Raw genomic sequence first — 18,913 nt, 5'->3', positions numbered from 1 at the left:
CCTTTCGAGGCCGGCTGAACTGATTCGAGTTTGATATTTAGAACCCTTTTGAGGTCGGTTGATCTGACTCGAGTCTGATATTTGGATAATTTCCTACCATTTTTTACTCTTCAAGAGACGGGTTTTTTTTCTTTTACATTTTCATGGGCGTTTAAGGTTAGTATGGCTACATTTTAACTAATTGAAATTATTTGGAGCTAAGTTTAGATTACTTCATGCAATTAGATGAGTGGACTCCTTAGGTAGAATTAGATTTCAAGGAGGTCTTAAGCTAGAGGGAGCATAGTGGCTTTTGCTTAGGCCAACTAGATAAGTGACTTAGGCCAACTAAGTGACTTGATTACTATATCTTGCCCAATGGCCCCTGTACATGTCGTGATTTTATGATGGTTCGACATATGTAATGCTATGATGTCAAATATAATGTAATACAAGTTATGTTATGTTATCAAGTATGCCATGAAATGATTATGTTATGTTATCGATCATACAGTCATGACATGCAAGCTATATAATACGTTCACTCATTCCTATGAGACATTAGAAAGCCATGAACTTTAATTACGGAAGAAGTATGCATGTCTCATAAGACACTACGTCATAAAAATAATAGAGGTATGACTTGCATAATACATATATGTCATGAATTGATACTATGGAACCTTATGCATATTGTATGTCATATACATCAAAATAGTTCCCCGTTACAATGAGTGCAAATGCATACATTACGATATCTATGTTTTATCATGATATTACGTGGGTTCCTTTCCCTATGTAGTTTCAACAGCATGAACGTGCGATAGCTGAAAGATAGGTTCAGGGGTACATATACACCTGTCAGGTGGGTTTATGCGCGTGTGTGCGTGTTGTCGTATGTAGAGGAGTACTATACATCCACCATACAAATGTAAGAACGGGTCACAATCAATACCTACTCTTAGGTTATGGCTAAGATGTCACATAGCATTACAAATATATAATAGTCCTATACACCATCATACATACCATTTTGAAAAAGCATAAAGAAAGTGGAGTATTGAAGAAATGTCAACCTTCCCAACAAGGAGCACTAGGGTTAGAAATGGTGGAGGCTCACTAACCAAACATGGACCACTTTTTAATGTTGTTTTTATCATCATTTGGATTCTTCCCTTCAAATTTGGCTTCTCATGTGGGTCGCCTTATTAGGAGACCCCTTCATTTTCAGTGCTAGCTTTTTCTTTTTGTTTGGGAGCAAATTGGTGAACAGATTCATTGGTTTTTGTTTGGATTATCAGATTGTGGGTATGAACATCAACAGATATTCACATTGTACTCGTTTCTTATTCAAGAAATTGATTCTTTAGGTTTTTCGGATGAGTTAAATTTGGGTTATCGGAGGAAATATGTGATATTTTATGTTACAAGGGTGTAGAAATCTCTTTAGAGGCGTTTAAAAAGAGTGAGGCTGACTACTATACGTAATGGGTGAAGCTTTATAAGGGTGTAGAAACTTCTATTCTCCCTAGAGGCTGAAGGCGTAACAGGTCTGACAATATTTGCTAGCGGTGGGTTTGGGTTCTTACAACGTAACGGGCCTGACAATATTTGCTAACAGTTGGCTTGCACTCGTACAATGTAATGGACCTGACAATATCTACTAGTAGTTGGCTTGGGCTCTTACAGTATAACGGGCCTGACAATATCTGTTAGTAGTGGGTTTGAGCTCTTACAGCGTAACGGGCCTAACAATATCTGTTAGTAGTGGGCTTGGGCTCTTACAGTGTAACAGGCCTAACAATATCTGTTAGCAGTGCGCTTGGGCTCTTATAGCATAATGGGTTTCAAAATATCTACTAGTAGTGGGCTTGTGCTCTTATAACATAATGGGCCTGGGGTGCTCTTATAACATAATGGGCCTGGGGCTTGAGCTCTTACACGTAACAGGAGGCCTGACAATATCTGCTAACGGACTTGGGCTCTTACCAGTGAATAATCTAGGCTCTTACAGTGTAACGAGTTTGACAATATTTTCTAACGGTGAGCTTGGACTCTTACCGGCAAATAATCTAGGCTGTCAGAGTGTAACGAGCTTGACAATATTTTCTAACGGTGAGCTTGAACTCTTACCGGCAAATAATCTAGGCTGTCAGAGTGTAACGAGCTTGACAATATTTTCTAACGGTGAGCTTGAACTCTTACCGGCAAATAATCTAGGCTGTCAGAGTGTAACGAGCTTGACAATATTTTCTAACGGTGAGCTTGAACTCTTACCGGCAAATAATCTAGGCTGTCAGAGTGTAACGAGCTTGACAATATTTTCTAACGGTGAGCTTGAACTCTTACCGGCAAATAATCTAGGCTGTCAGAGTGTAACGAGCTTGACAATATTTTCTAACGGTGAGCTTGAACTCTTACCGGCAAATAATCTAGGCTGTCAGAGTGTAACGAGCTTGACAATATTTTCTAACGGTGAGCTTAAACTTTTACGAACTAAACGACAGTGAGTTTAGGCTCTTAAAAGGTAAGAAGTAAACTAAAGAGGGAAACAGGCATTCAGATTTTTTCTGAACAATCTGTGGCTATTAAATAAGCCTTTTGCATAACAAACAAAGATGACAGAGACTGAATTGGCCACTAAAAGGGCCTATTATCATGGGATTCTTTTTTCTAATAACACCAAAATCTGAATGCCACTAAGCTGTATAAATCTTGAACTCAGCTTGCTTGTATCAACGTCAAATCCTTTCACCCTCTCCCATACAGCTTCATTATCAAGAGGATTCTTACCTTCTTCCTCTTGATCATTTCATTCCAAGTTGGATGTAATGCCCATACGTTGAGGTAGAGCAGCGAGTAGTAAAGATAATGAAGCCGACTCAAATAGACTCAAATAGAGAAGAGAAACTTGTTAGGAATTACGACTCTCTGCTATGGTATGATATACTCTACTTTGAGTATAAAGCCTGCTATGGTATGATATGCTCTACTTTGAGTATAAAGCTTTCATACCTTTACGTAGAGAGGACCTTGTTAGTAATCACGACTCTCCGCTATAGCATGATATGCTCTACTTTGAGCATAAAGCTTTCATGGCTTTACGACCTCATATAGGGCCTCAGCTCAAAGGAGATAATGTTCCTCCCTAAGGCCCAAAGGAATAAGGCCTCATATGAATAGAGATAGTGTTCCGGGCTATAAACTCATGATCATCTTTTTAATATGGGACTCCCTCCCAACAATCCTCAATAGAGCTTTATCATAATCAAGCCCGATGGAGACCACTAGTGGCTGGTCGGAGAGATTATCAGTAGGTTTGAAACGTGCGTCTGTGGATTCGTCCTTCTGCTGAGAAATGAGAAGAAGCATTACTGTGATCTTGCTGGAAAGCCCTTTTTCAATGAAGGGGTTCAGTGCTCTGAGGCTCCCGGAAGGCCCTGTTAGCTGTCAGAACACCCTTCAATCATCCTATCCAGTCTGGCCCTTTGGTTTTGTTTGGACGATTCTAGGTTTAAATCAATGGCTGGCTACGAGCAAAAATAGTAATAAGAACTGTTAGCAACTAAAGGAGGCTATGATCATGGGATTTCATTTTACTAATAACACTTCAAACAGTAGAACATCTCAATATTAATCTTCATCTTTTCGCATCATTACGATCACATGTTCATGGCTTCAACTTTTACTTAACAATTAAAGATAATTCCAGCAACCAATAATGTTATATATCAAAATCTAAAACGTTACCATTGCCATTGGATAATTGTAATAAAGATACGAGTTCAAACCTGAAGCAATAAGGGCTTGATTGTAGCTGTTCGGTCCCATGTGAGTGAATCCTGTATGAAGTCAATTGAAGCCTTTCTATGATATGTGAGTCTTATATATCTTACATTACATTGCATTGCATGTGTAACAATCTATATCAACGTTCCATACCAACTATATCTAGGATGTGCCCGAATTCGGTGAAGATTATCTCCACAAACCAACATGAATCCTTCCAATTATCTCCACAAACCAACCCAAGTCGATTATCTCCACAAACCAACACAAGTCTTTCCAACCTATTTTGTCCTCACTTACATGCATTTTAGAAAAATTTCCAAATAGTCAATCAACTTAGAATTGCTCCAAAGCAAAGCACGTTTATCTATAGAGTTCCTACGATTGAGCCACTGTTTATCTATGGAGTTCCTACGATTGAACTACTGAAAAAGAAGAAGACATTGTTGGTATAGATAGTAACTTTCATTTTCTTTTAGAAGTCTTTCCTATCATCAAGATCACTCTCATACAGATAATGGTATCAATTCATTCATGTACCTTTCCTTTACTCACTCTCCTTTACTCAGTGTCTCATGTACCTCTCCTTTACTTAGTGTCACACTAGCTCGTGCTTTATTTAGTTTAGCATTACTTGATTTCTTAGCTCTGTTCATCAGGGCCAAAAAAAAATACTTCGGCAATGGACAAAGTGGTTTAAGCCCTCAATGCAGTTTCAACTGTGAGGTTCAGTTTTTCCATTTTCTGGATTTGGTGACCTGCAGAAGATGACAATAAATTACAGACGGGCAGATAATACTTCATAAATGTATTTCTTCAAAAGGGCAAACTCTTGGAACTATTGCTGGAAACCAAGGTTCTTCTAATGGTTGGACTAGAACATTCCCCTCCATTGGCTCGTCGAGTTATTATCTCCATATTCTTATCCAGACTCTGCTTCACCAGGCTTCTCATCATTCTCTTCCCTTTCTCAATCTCTTTTTTATTAAATGCTGAGCCTGCTGCAACTCTTCCTGTCTGAGGCCCTGAATGCGGCCCCACTCTCGCCTGTCTCTCGTCTTTAAACCATTGCAGCAATTTCAAAGCTCGCTTTTGAGCCAATGGGGTCCCTAAAAGGGCTAATTCTAGCAGTGCAGGGACGATCCTGGACTTGGCCAATCTCTCTCTTAACGCCCAGCTTTGATGGGCAAGAATCATTATGATGTAAGCTGAGAGTTCTTGGCATTTGGGCTTCTCTTCCCATGTCATGACCTCTATCAAAATCTCTGGGAACGTTGAGTTGCTTTCCAGAGCTTGCTTTCCTCTTGAGCTCACTGCCAAGTTTGCTAGTGTTGGTAGGGCTTTCTCGGAATGTTCTTTGAGAGAAGAGAATCTGAGTAGCGTTGGAATAACACCATTGGAGATTAAGGTTTCTGCATTCTCTAGGACGGTGGAAATGTTGAATAAAGCTGCCAAACAAAATGTTTTGGTTTTGGGGCTGGGGTTCGTGTTTGGGTTGGATTCTGAATTGAGTATGGTTAAGAGATATAAAATAGCTGGTTCTGTTGAAGCAATGAACACCCGAGTGTTGGCCAGAGAAGAAAGTGAACATAAAAGTTCTGCGAATTCATGGCTGGTTGAGTCCATTGCTGCAAATTTGGCGTTCTTTGGTAGCTTTGATAAGATCCCTTCCTCCACCATTAGTGTCCTGTGCCTGAAGAAATGCAGAGATAGAAAGAAAATCATAACCAATCAATCACAGAATTGGTCAAACGGAACAGAGTGAGTAAAGTCAAGATTCCAAGACTTGGTTAGCTACTTGTGAACAACTTCCTGGCTAATAATTCAGAGTTGTTAGATCGGAGCAACTGTTCTAAATCTTGCAAGCAATAATTGGAGTTGATTTTTCAGCACAAATATAATATCACTTTAATAGTGAAGGCTGCTGGTTCGTCTTCTACCTCTTTTCAACTCTCTTCACCAGACAATTTCAAATTTCAAATTGAATTTCATCGGTACCAAATGTATCGATTCAATAATTGATGGTAATTTCCTCCATAATTTTCATAATCATNAATATCTGCTAACGGACTTGGGCTCTTACCAGTGAATAATCTAGGCTCTTACAGTGTAACGAGTTTGACAATATTTTCTAACGGTGAGCTTGGACTCTTACCGGCAAATAATCTAGGCTGTCAGAGTGTAACGAGCTTGACAATATTTTCTAACGGTGAGCTTGAACTCTTACCGGCAAATAATCTAGGCTGTCAGAGTGTAACGAGCTTGACAATATTTTCTAACGGTGAGTTTAAACTTTTACGAACTAAACGACAGTGAGTTTAGGCTCTTAAAAGGTAAGAAGTAAACTAAAGAGGGAAACAGGCATTCAGATTTTTTCTGAACAATCTGTGGCTATTAAATAAGCCTTTTGCATAACAAACAAAGATGACAGAGACTGAATTGGCCACTAAAAGGGCCTATTATCATGGGATTCTTTTTTCTAATAACACCAAAATCTGAATGCCACTAAGCTGTATAAATCTTGAACTCAGCTTGCTTGTATCAACGTCAAATCCTTTCACCCTCTCCCATACAGCTTCATTATCAAGAGGATTCTTACCTTCTTCCTCTTGATCATTTCATTCCAAGTTGGATGTAATGCCCATACGTTGAGGTAGAGCAGCGAGTAGTAAAGATAATGAAGCCGACTCAAATAGACTCAAATAGAGAAGAGAAACTTGTTAGGAATTACGACTCTCTGCTATGGTATGATATACTCTACTTTGAGTATAAAGCCTGCTATGGTATGATATGCTCTACTTTGAGTATAAAGCTTTCATACCTTTACGTAGAGAGGACCTTGTTAGTAATCACGACTCTCCGCTATAGCATGATATGCTCTACTTTGAGCATAAAGCTTTCATGGCTTTACGACCTCATATAGGGCCTCAGCTCAAAGGAGATAATGTTCCTCCCTAAGGCCCAAAGGAATAAGGCCTCATATGAATAGAGATAGTGTTCCGGGCTATAAACTCATGATCATCTTTTTAATATGGGACTCCCTCCCAACAATCCTCAATAGAGCTTTATCATAATCAAGCCCGATGGAGACCACTAGTGGCTGGTCGGAGAGATTATCAGTAGGTTTGAAACGTGCGTCTGTGGATTCGTCCTTCTGCTGAGAAATGAGAAGAAGCATTACTGTGATCTTGCTGGAAAGCCCTTTTTCAATGAAGGGGTTCAGTGCTCTGAGGCTCCCGGAAGGCCCTGTTAGCTGTCAGAACACCCTTCAATCATCCTATCCAGTCTGGCCCTTTGGTTTTGTTTGGACGATTCTAGGTTTAAATCAATGGCTGGCTACGAGCAAAAATAGTAATAAGAACTGTTAGCAACTAAAGGAGGCTATGATCATGGGATTTCATTTTACTAATAACACTTCAAACAGTAGAACATCTCAATATTAATCTTCATCTTTTCGCATCATTACGATCACATGTTCATGGCTTCAACTTTTACTTAACAATTAAAGATAATTCCAGCAACCAATAATGTTATATATCAAAATCTAAAACGTTACCATTGCCATTGGATAATTGTAATAAAGATACGAGTTCAAACCTGAAGCAATAAGGGCTTGATTGTAGCTGTTCGGTCCCATGTGAGTGAATCCTGTATGAAGTCAATTGAAGCCTTTCTATGATATGTGAGTCTTATATATCTTACATTACATTGCATTGCATGTGTAACAATCTATATCAACGTTCCATACCAACTATATCTAGGATGTGCCCGAATTCGGTGAAGATTATCTCCACAAACCAACATGAATCCTTCCAATTATCTCCACAAACCAACCCAAGTCGATTATCTCCACAAACCAACACAAGTCTTTCCAACCTATTTTGTCCTCACTTACATGCATTTTAGAAAAATTTCCAAATAGTCAATCAACTTAGAATTGCTCCAAAGCAAAGCACGTTTATCTATAGAGTTCCTACGATTGAGCCACTGTTTATCTATGGAGTTCCTACGATTGAACTACTGAAAAAGAAGAAGACATTGTTGGTATAGATAGTAACTTTCATTTTCTTTTAGAAGTCTTTCCTATCATCAAGATCACTCTCATACAGATAATGGTATCAATTCATTCATGTACCTTTCCTTTACTCACTCTCCTTTACTCAGTGTCTCATGTACCTCTCCTTTACTTAGTGTCACACTAGCTCGTGCTTTATTTAGTTTAGCATTACTTGATTTCTTAGCTCTGTTCATCAGGGCCAAAAAAAAATACTTCGGCAATGGACAAAGTGGTTTAAGCCCTCAATGCAGTTTCAACTGTGAGGTTCAGTTTTTCCATTTTCTGGATTTGGTGACCTGCAGAAGATGACAATAAATTACAGACGGGCAGATAATACTTCATAAATGTATTTCTTCAAAAGGGCAAACTCTTGGAACTATTGCTGGAAACCAAGGTTCTTCTAATGGTTGGACTAGAACATTCCCCTCCATTGGCTCGTCGAGTTATTATCTCCATATTCTTATCCAGACTCTGCTTCACCAGGCTTCTCATCATTCTCTTCCCTTTCTCAATCTCTTTTTTATTAAATGCTGAGCCTGCTGCAACTCTTCCTGTCTGAGGCCCTGAATGCGGCCCCACTCTCGCCTGTCTCTCGTCTTTAAACCATTGCAGCAATTTCAAAGCTCGCTTTTGAGCCAATGGGGTCCCTAAAAGGGCTAATTCTAGCAGTGCAGGGACGATCCTGGACTTGGCCAATCTCTCTCTTAACGCCCAGCTTTGATGGGCAAGAATCATTATGATGTAAGCTGAGAGTTCTTGGCATTTGGGCTTCTCTTCCCATGTCATGACCTCTATCAAAATCTCTGGGAACGTTGAGTTGCTTTCCAGAGCTTGCTTTCCTCTTGAGCTCACTGCCAAGTTTGCTAGTGTTGGTAGGGCTTTCTCGGAATGTTCTTTGAGAGAAGAGAATCTGAGTAGCGTTGGAATAACACCATTGGAGATTAAGGTTTCTGCATTCTCTAGGACGGTGGAAATGTTGAATAAAGCTGCCAAACAAAATGTTTTGGTTTTGGGGCTGGGGTTCGTGTTTGGGTTGGATTCTGAATTGAGTATGGTTAAGAGATATAAAATAGCTGGTTCTGTTGAAGCAATGAACACCCGAGTGTTGGCCAGAGAAGAAAGTGAACATAAAAGTTCTGCGAATTCATGGCTGGTTGAGTCCATTGCTGCAAATTTGGCGTTCTTTGGTAGCTTTGATAAGATCCCTTCCTCCACCATTAGTGTCCTGTGCCTGAAGAAATGCAGAGATAGAAAGAAAATCATAACCAATCAATCACAGAATTGGTCAAACGGAACAGAGTGAGTAAAGTCAAGATTCCAAGACTTGGTTAGCTACTTGTGAACAACTTCCTGGCTAATAATTCAGAGTTGTTAGATCGGAGCAACTGTTCTAAATCTTGCAAGCAATAATTGGAGTTGATTTTTCAGCACAAATATAATATCACTTTAATAGTGAAGGCTGCTGGTTCGTCTTCTACCTCTTTTCAACTCTCTTCACCAGACAATTTCAAATTTCAAATTGAATTTCATCGGTACCAAATGTATCGATTCAATAATTGATGGTAATTTCCTCCATAATTTTCATAATCATCTTAAACAGCAACTATTATACGAACAAATTTGATTTATTTGAAACATGTCTTTCATCATTCAAAATTGATTTACTATTTGATTCTACAGTTCTAAACACAATTTTCCTTCTCTAAAATTTAATTTAAATGACGAAAAACTCAGACTCGTCGCGCGCAAAGGAGAATGAATGAATAGCAAGTTAACCTTGTAGAGCAGAAAATCAAATTAGAAGAACCAAAAGTTCGGATGAGAGATCAAATAAACTTACACGAAACTACCATTAGCAAGCTCAATCAACGCTCTAACCGCCAACTGATCAGAATCCGCCATCGCCACCAAAGCAGGTACGACTCCAAGATCCACCATCAGCTTTCTAATCTTCACGCTCTCTTTAATCAACCTCTCAATTTCCTTCGCTGCTCTCTCTTTCTCCTCTCCATCGCCGAAGTGGAGACTCTTCACTGTCCTCTGCAACACGGAGGCGCGATCATACTCCCGGATAAAACTCTCATCTCTTTGCCTAACTCCGGGACTCGAAACATCCGATGGATCAGACGACGTACGGAATCGCTTTCGCGATGATTTTGAGCGCAGGAATCGCCGAACGCGACGGACGAACCGTACCTTCACGTACGAATAAAGCGGGAGAGAAAGAGGCATGTCTGGATGATGGATTGAGCGGAAATGAATGAAAACGAGAGCAGGAGCAAACACCGGTGTGTGCTTTCCGTGGGAGTACGGAGCATGAATGTTGACACGAGAGTGAATAGCAGAGAAGAGCTGTCACTTTAATTTCATTAGCTTCACGACACACGAGCCGTGGAGGTTAATCATATTCTTGGCCGGACGTTGTCTTGACATGTTGAACCTAACCGTCGTAGATAATAAACTAAAAGAGACAATATCGATTTGCTGTAGACTTAAACAGTTAAAAATCGTATCAGAACTTGATATTAAGTGGTGTGCCAACAAAGAAGTTGTGCCGCCAAGGAGGTGAATTATGAGATCTTACGACTAGTAGCAATACGTAATGAGCTAAAACAGACAATATTTTCTAGCGGTAGACTTGAATTAGTATATTATTGAAGTCTCACGTGGAGGTTAGTCATATTCTTAGCGGAATGTTGTCTTGACATTTTGAGGCTGACTGGCATAGGTAACGAACCAAAAGGGACAATATCGATTAGTTGTGGACTTGGACGGTTAGAAATAGTATAAGAGGCAGACACTAAGTGGTGTTCCAATAAGGAAGTTGTGTCGCCGAAGAGGTGGATTATGAGATCTCACATCGATGTTTTAAAATTGTTAGGCTAACAACGATAGGTTAGAACGGACAATATTTACTAGTGATGGGCTTGAATTATTACATTCGTGAAGTCCCACGGGGAGGTTAATCATATTCTTGGCAGGACGTTGTCTTGACATGTTGAGGCTGACCGCCATAGGTAACGGACCAAATGGGACAATATGGATTAGTCGTGTGTTTGGACAGTTAACTTGTACCCCTAAGAGGGTGGATTATGAGATCCCACATTAGTGTTTAAAATTGTGAAGCTGACGGCGATACGCAACATGTTAAAGTCGACTACGTAATCACAATAATTTAACAATATTTTATCAAATATTTGTGAATAATTATTTTAAAAACAATGTCACAACAATTTAGTATTATTTTACTAATTACAATAAAAAAAATCAAATTCAAATTAAAATTACAATAATTGGACAGTAGCAATTTTTCATTAATATTAGTTTTTTTTTTTTTCCTCATATCTTCTGGTCTTTCTCTATTTTCTCAGTTTATTTTTAAATAATTAATAATAATTTTAGGGCAAAATATTTTATTTAGATGACTTTGAATTTCTTTTAATTGACATCAAGGAAAAAAGTTATAAATTGGTCTAAAATTAGTTTCTCCTATTTTCAATTGATATAATTATTAATTATTAATTATTAATTATTTTAATAGTAGAAATTAATTTTTGTTATTTATTAATTTTTTTTAGTTAATAACGAGAATGGATTTAATATAAATCGATAATATATTAAGCGAATTAGGGTAATTTTAGCCCTTACAAAATTTTAAATTCTTCAACAGCACTATATAAGCATAGGCGACATTATTTTAAAAATAAAAAAATAAAAAACATGATATTATCTTCAACTACAAAATGAAGTGGCATGAGCACCCAAAAAACATAGTGTAATTTAATTGAATAAACAAAAGAGGGTTAGTTGAATTGCATCATAGTCCACATTTACATCACTAATAAAAAAATATATATATATGAAAAAACCGAAACCACATCGGAATGAGAGCGATTTTGAAGATATTTTTAAAACGCTTTTATTCATTTTTTATTGCTAAAATTCATAATAAATATCTACAAATAAATATAATATATAGTTTGTATTTAGTTTCAAATATTTATTATATATTACATTTTTAACATAAAATTGCAAAGAACAAAATAATAATAATAATAATAATAATTTAGCAAATAAATTATTATCTCGTCCCACAACACTAAAAAAATCGGTTTTTAATCGATTTACGAAACTTCTTATATTGATGACCACTAAAAATTTGAAACTTCTATATTTTTAAAACTGTAGACCCTCTGTAGCTATGCAAAGGAAAACACGAGTATGTAACAGTCCAAACATACGGCTAGCAGATATTGTCCTCTTTCGATTTTTCTTTTCGAGATTTCCGTCAAGGTTTTTAAAAAGCGTCTGCTAGGAGGAGGTTTTCACACCCTAATAAAGAATGTTTCATTATCCTCTCCCACAGAGATCTCACAATTCACCCCCTTCGGAGCCCAACGTTCTCGCTAACACTCGTTCCACAAAGTAATTGATTATACAATAACTAAAAAAAAAACAGAATACAATATATGCCCAATCATAGTCGAAAAGCATTCCAACTTCTTAAGCTGATTGAGCCAAACATACAGAGTAGACATGCTTATCACAGCTGAATATATCACACAACTGCAAGTTTGAGATGAAAATGAGTGGTATTACCTGTTGACACAAACAGAATTTATGATCCAGAGGAGGAGCTTGATGTATAGGAGCTACACAGCCTTTGCCTTTTCGTTGGGAGTGTCGTTCTAGGCGAATATTCTTGGGATGAAGCTTTCTCGAGTACAAAGCTTATTGCCTGATGAACCGATGATACGAGACGTTGGGAAGCCTTGGAATGCTCACCGTTCTCTGCAATGGAACTGGTGAAAAAGAAAACGTTCTTCACCCGGTTTCCCAAAGTTGATATTTCTGCCTTTGCCAACTTCAGGTGAAGGGCATCAAGAGCTTGTTTAAGATCAGATAGAAGCTCGGGTCGGTATTCGCAACAAAGGGTTGCCTTGAAGGTCATGTATGCGGCATTTGCTTCGATTCCACAAGGTTCGACTTTGACTTCGTCGGTATCCATTGGAACAAAAACACCATTGATGGCTTCTGCAGCCTTCTTCTTCAATTCTTTCACTTGGCTAACAACTTCAGCTAGCAGTGTGGCTTTGTCCCTCTGGTTACAGTAATTCATCACAATGTTATTACAGGAAAAGATCAATAAAAGTTCTTCAGGAACGTCAAACAATCGCCACTAGACTACCAAGAAAAGTGAACGATTAGTGATATATCAACTTAGAACCAAGCTCATTATCCATGAATCCAAACCAGTGGATTTCGGAACGTTATGACGCATGTTTCTGCACGAGATCGAGAATTAACAAACAACTTATAGATTTCAAAATCTTTTAAGAGTAAATTATGTTTCTTGTGAGATCCCACGTTGGTTGGAGAGGGGAACGAAGTGTTCTTTATAAGGGTGTTTGGAGAGGGGAACAAAGTATTCTTCGTAAGGGTGTGGAAACCTTTCTCTAACACGTTTTAAAATCGTGAGGCTGATGGAAATATGTAACGGGCCAAAGTGGACAATATTTGTTAGCAATGGGCTTGGGCTGTTACAAACGGTATTAGAGTGACATCGGGTGGTGTGCTAGCGAGGATGCTGGCCCCCAAGGAGGGTGAATTGTGAGATCCCACGTTAGTTGGAGAGGGGAATGAAACATTCTTTATATACGTGTGTGGAAACTTCTTCCTACCAGACGCATTTTAAAACCATGAGACTAACGGCGATACATAACGGGCCAAAACGGACAATATCTATTAGCAATAGGCTTGGGTATTACAAATGGTATCAGAGTCGAATACCGGACGGTGTGCTAGCGAGAACGCTCGACCACCAAGGAGGGCGGAGAGGGGAACGAAACATTCTTTACAAGGGTGTGAAAACCTCTCCCTAACAGACACGTTTTAAATCCGTGAACGGTGTGTGTGAATGGTAGACTTGGGTTATTACAAATGGTATCAGAGCCAGACACCGGGTGGTGTGCCAGCAAGGACACTGGACCCCAAGGAGAGTGGATTGTGAGATCCCACCTTGGTGGAGAGGGAACGAATCATTCTTTATAAGGGTGTGGAAACCTCTCCCTAACAGACGTGTTCTAAAACCGTGAGGCTGACGCGAAAACAGACAATATTTGTTAGCGGAGCCTGTTACATTTCTAGTCATGATAAACCATCAAAAGAAAGCTCTAAATTTTTCTAGATTGTCAAGACAGACAAAAGCCACCAGCTGTTTCAAAATTCTAATACCACAAGGAAAAAGAAAGGAGACATGATTCAATAGTTGTCTTCAACATAACACAGAACAACAATAAGAACACACCATCAGCTGCTCAATCCCATAATGAAAATCTTCAGTTTCCATCACATAAAACTAGATAGATAATCCATGATATTAAACAAATTATACTGTTGGATAATCATTCAACCAAATACTTTCAATTCTCTCAGAAAACTCATCCAATCACGTATCAAAACTGAGTATCAATTCAAACAAATTAACATGAAACTAACCTTTGCAGGGCAAGGAACAAGGCCACGCAGGGTCGAGAGATGAGAATTGATTCTCTCTCTCCTCCGCCTCTCCGCCTCGCTATGATTCTTCAACGCTGCAAGTACTTTCTCTTCCGACCCCCTTTTCTTCGCCGGCAGAATTGGGGCTTTTGCAACCCCTCCCTTCTCACCATTCAACACTAAAGACTGAGATAATATTGATCCACCACGTACAAATCCACAATTAAAATTCTCTAAACTATGTAAAAACGAGTCGATTGAAGCAGTCGCATCGTATGAATACGCCATAGATTGCAAAATCCAAAAACCCCAATAGAGAAATCGTTACTAGGAAATCACTTACGAACCGAAAGTCGAAGACAATAGTCCAGGAGGGCGATTCGTTGGGGCAAACCAAAAGGAGAGTTTATGGAGAGGGAAGCTTTGTTGTACACAGACTCTGTTGCTGAAAATCTTGCTGGTAACTCTTCTCGCGATGATCGTGACTTTGATTGATCGTTTCTTCCTCCCTTCCATAACGATTTCTGCAAATAGATGGTTAATCGGGGAGAATCACAGAGAGAAAATCCACATCTTCTTCTTGATCGTCTTGAATTTGAGCATTTCCAAGTCTGGAAGTGAAATCAAGACTGTATTTCTAAGAATTTGATGCTTGGAAATCGGAAAGAATTCGAGAATACAATGAACTCAGGTGGATTTTCCGATCAATTCACGGATGAAACTGAACAACGATTGATTTGGAGGTATAGAATCGAGCAGAGTGCCGCTGAAAATGAGAGAATTGCAGAGAGGCGATTCCAGTTTGTTGACTGAAGCTTCGTAATATAGCTTAGTGGAAGTCCATTTTAAGAAGGATTTCATAATCATATGACTGAAAATACTAAATTAGCCCTTAAATTTATTGGATATTTTATTAAATTTTAGTTAATAATTATAAATTTAAATAGATATCCAACTCAACTCGATAGATTGCTTCTAGGGTTATTTTAATTTTTTAATAACAGAAAAATTTTAGTTAGTAAAATATATATTTATTTATTTTTAAACATTTATTAAAATTTTCGACTTATTTTTAATATATATTATAGTTATAATCTATTTTAAAGAATTACTAATAAATAATTTATGAAATTATATATATATATATATTAAAGTTGTCTACAAAATGCATATTAAAAAATAATAATAAAATCAAATTATTTTAAATTTGCCCATTTTTAATTCATTAAAATTATTGAAAATAAGAATTTATTAAATTTGACTTTATGATAATAGTCCAAATTCATTGAAACTTTAACAACTTTCAACTAATCTTATCGTTGAAAATGTGATATACAACAAAATAATTGAATTTTTTTTAATCAAATTAATATATTTTAAGACACAATTTTTCTAAAAATAACAAAGAAAAATTAATTATTTAAAGCCATAGATAATATATTATACTACGTTACCACTAAAAGAAATATTTTTTGACAATAACCTTATGATAATATATATATATATATATGATATGACGTGGAGGACTTCATTTGAAAAATGAAAATTTAATTTAAAAGAGTGACTAAGCTAATTTTATTTATTATAATAATAAGACAATTCGGTAGTTGTGCACGTGGCTACGTTCTTTATTTTCATGTTAGGTTCGGTTGTCGGTTTTTTTTTTTTTTTTTTTATTTAAAAAATCATATTTATCTATAATACATGTAACGTTAAATAACTAAAATCTTATAAAGTTAAATTATCAAGCATTCACACGTCACAACATATTATAACTATTGATTATAAATGTTAAATATTCTTAATCTTCATTACTAATCGTAAAAGTAGGGTACAATTGAATTAGTCAGGTTAACTCGACAAAAAAATGTTAACTCGCAATACGACCTAACTCAATTAATTTAAGTATGTAGAAATAAAATTTATTTGATAGCGTCAGAGTTGAAATTATTATATTTAAATGTTTGTGTGGTTATTCATACCTTTTTATTTGTTATGTTTTTTTAATTAAAAAAGAAATATAAATTTTATCTGTTATTTAACTCAATTATTTAGATATATTGTTTAAAAAATTACTAAAGCATTTTTTGGTATACTTTTTGTTTAAATTATTATTGTTACATTTCTCATTCATATTTAACAAATGTTTTTTTATTTTATTTTAAATAAAGTGTAATTAGTTATAGTTTCCGTGTTTGATTTGTTCTTCTTCTTAAATTTTAATTAATAATAATAATAATATAAAAGTTCTGATGTGATTTTTAGTCCATTATAGATGCGTTTTAAAATCATGAGGCTGACGATATGTAACCGACCAAAACAGACAATATCTAAAATATAGACTTAGGTTGTTACAAATGGTATTAGAGACAAACACGGAGCGTTGTGCCAACGAGGATGCTAAATTTTTCCCTAAAAAACACATTTTCTATCGACGGTGAACTTGAGTTGTTATATTTTTAATTTCAATATATAATTTTCAAACGGTTATCAAGCATGACCCTTTATTAAATTTTGCAAAAAAATACAGATAGGTTGTGAGCCACGTGTACAACATTTTTATAATTAATTAATTTGGTAACGACTCTACTGTCATAATGAAAATATATATATATATATATATATATTTTTTTTTTTTTNTATTTTTAAAATAAATTTACATAAATAATGGTCGAGAATTCAAATTTACTCTGAACCACATAAATAATATTTTTTAATATAAAGTCTTCGAATAAGTTACTAAATTGGGTGATGTTACAAATTTATAATATATAGCCCTTGATATTATTAAATGTGCAAATAGGAAATTATAAATAATTGGGAATATTTTTTAATTAATTTCATTTGGTTTATCTGACACGTCAACAATGTAGAGTTTTTATTTATTTATTTTATTATTTGTGGAAAAGACAGGTGGAATTAAATACATTAAAAAAATAAATCTTTTTGGTTTTCGACACCAAGAAAGGGGAATTTAAAAGCACAAAATAAAATGATTAAAATTATTTTTGTAATGTTTAAAATTGATTCAAATATATATAATATATATATATATATATCTATATATATATATATATATATTTTTTTTTAATTAAAAAAGTAACTTAATGCTTGATTTTATATTTCAAACTATGATTTCTATATAATAAAAATTAATTTTGAATAATTAAAAACTTATTTTTGGAGAAATTTTAAATAAGACAAAACATGTTTTTTTTTTTTTTTTATTTATTCAAACTTTAATTTAATAGTAGTGTTTGTTTGGTTCTTTCCTTTTTCTTTATTGGACTTCTTGAACTCGGTTTCTCTCTAGTCCCTTTCTCGCAAAGATTTGCTTCTATTCAATTAGTCTCGAATTCGAGATTTCTGATTATCTGATTGAACAAGGTAAAGCTATTTGAAGCATCTTTACAAGATAACTCCGAAATCGTGTTAAGGATCTACCTTTGCACCTTCATCTTCTTTACAGTCGAGCTACTTTGCTCCTCTCCCTATCGGTTGAGTGGCTTCGTTCTTTCACCTAATTACAAGGATAGTGAAAATGTTTCCTTAATCCACTATACGTAAATGGTGTGAAAGTTATCTATTTATAATCAAATAAATTATAAGGATGTGGGAAGAGTAATAAATGAAAATAACGATAAATGGAAAGATACATAGGGTAAGAAGGCAAATATCTAGATATTTGCTTTATAATAAAATATCAAATATGATATATATGATAAACTATAATTTAGGACTAAATATCTTTAACACCCCCCGCAAGCTAAGCGTCGGATTTGAACGAACGTAAAGCTTGAATCTGAAAATTCAAAGAGAGGTCGAGAAACACTTTTCGTGAAGATGTCAACAACTTGGTTCAGAGTGCGTAGAGAAACACTTTTTTGCCATCGAAAACTGTAGAGGGATCGTCACTCAGCAGGAATGCTACCTTGGCTTTGGCGAGAATATGTCTAACCCATGACGAGGGATCTTCGTTTAGCGACGATGTTGCCTTGGCTCCAGCGAGAATATGTCTAACCCAAGAAGTAGAAGGGGAAACCTAAAGCAAGAGACAAAGACAATGTTGAAGTTGGAAGAGTCGCCACAGTGGGCGAAAGAGCCAATTTTGGCGAGAAGGGCGGCGGTGACTTGGTTGACGAAGAGACTAGTGCGGCGCCCATATCCCAAAGGGAAATCTCTGCAGAAGGTCGATGGGCTTATCGAGATTCCATATATTTCCAAAGAGAACGCTGATGAGGATCCTAAGATTAGGGTTTCTGTGAAGGATGAAGGGTTGATTGGGAATAAAATGACACGGTTTCGTAACATATATTTGTCTTATAATAAAATATCAAATATGATATCCTTAACAGATAGCATGGCAGGTAATAGAGTCAGAAGGAATAAGGATTCATCCAACTTCGTACCTTCGGCTCTAAACTGCTACAATGCTTATTTGGTCTATCTTCTCCTTAACAAAACGATAACAATTCTTGAACGTGACCATTTCATATCTAAACTATACATGATTCACGATTACATTAATAATCTTGAGTTTTTCATACAATAGACAATGATATATTTCAATAAAATAATAAAAATAACTCT

The 18,913-nt window shown here is 36.2% G+C and overlaps 3 protein-coding genes across 3 annotated transcripts; all 3 read right to left on the bottom strand.

Annotated features, from left to right (window-relative positions):
* Positions 1-4,443: 4,443 nt before the first annotated feature.
* Positions 4,444-5,701, bottom strand: LOC111802256 (U-box domain-containing protein 7-like). The gene has a single exon (XM_023686556.1). The coding sequence runs from the start codon at positions 5,491-5,493 to the stop codon at positions 4,585-4,587; it is 909 nt and encodes a 302-aa protein (XP_023542324.1). The 5' UTR covers positions 5,494-5,701; the 3' UTR covers positions 4,444-4,584.
* Positions 5,702-8,038: 2,337 nt separating this feature from the next.
* LOC111802170 (U-box domain-containing protein 7-like) lies at positions 8,039-10,170 on the bottom strand. The gene is made up of 2 exons (XM_023686435.1): positions 9,666-10,170; positions 8,039-9,056 (listed from the first exon to the last, which is right to left on the bottom strand). Exons 1-2 carry the CDS (start codon positions 10,055-10,057, stop codon positions 8,180-8,182), a joined length of 1,269 nt encoding a protein of 422 aa, XP_023542203.1. The 5' UTR covers positions 10,058-10,170; the 3' UTR covers positions 8,039-8,179.
* Positions 10,171-12,241: 2,071 nt separating this feature from the next.
* On the bottom strand, positions 12,242-15,139 carry LOC111802724 (putative transcription factor bHLH107). The gene is made up of 2 exons (XM_023687193.1): positions 14,324-15,139; positions 12,242-12,926 (listed from the first exon to the last, which is right to left on the bottom strand). The coding sequence occupies exons 1-2, from the start codon at positions 14,609-14,611 to the stop codon at positions 12,444-12,446; spliced, it is 771 nt and encodes a 256-aa protein (XP_023542961.1). The 5' UTR covers positions 14,612-15,139; the 3' UTR covers positions 12,242-12,443.
* Between the last annotated feature and the right edge of the window lie 3,774 nt (positions 15,140-18,913).

This window comes from Cucurbita pepo, chromosome LG09, assembly GCF_002806865.2.
Source record: "Cucurbita pepo subsp. pepo cultivar mu-cu-16 chromosome LG09, ASM280686v2, whole genome shotgun sequence".
NCBI classification, from domain to species: Eukaryota; Viridiplantae; Streptophyta; class Magnoliopsida; order Cucurbitales; family Cucurbitaceae; genus Cucurbita; species Cucurbita pepo.
This window is presented reverse-complemented; position numbering and strand designations above follow the sequence as displayed.

What these genes read in the sequence shown, in the direction of transcription:
- LOC111802256 (XM_023686556.1), bottom strand. Translation starts at nt 5,493, where the DNA reads ATGATTTTCTTTCTATCTCTGCATTTCTTCAGGCACAGGACACTAATG.
- LOC111802170 (XM_023686435.1), bottom strand. Translation starts at nt 10,057, where the DNA reads ATGCCTCTTTCTCTCCCGCTTTATTCGTACGTGAAGGTACGGTTCGTC. An exon ending in CTTGCTAATGGTAGTTTCGT is followed by an intron (nt 9,057 to 9,665) that starts GTAAGTTTATTT and finishes GCATTTCTTCAG; the next exon opens with GCACAGGACACTAATGGTGG.
- LOC111802724 (XM_023687193.1), bottom strand. Translation starts at nt 14,611, where the DNA reads ATGGCGTATTCATACGATGCGACTGCTTCAATCGACTCGTTTTTACAT. An exon ending in TTGTTCCTTGCCCTGCAAAG is followed by an intron (nt 12,927 to 14,323) that starts GTTAGTTTCATG and finishes TACTGTAACCAG; the next exon opens with AGGGACAAAGCCACACTGCT.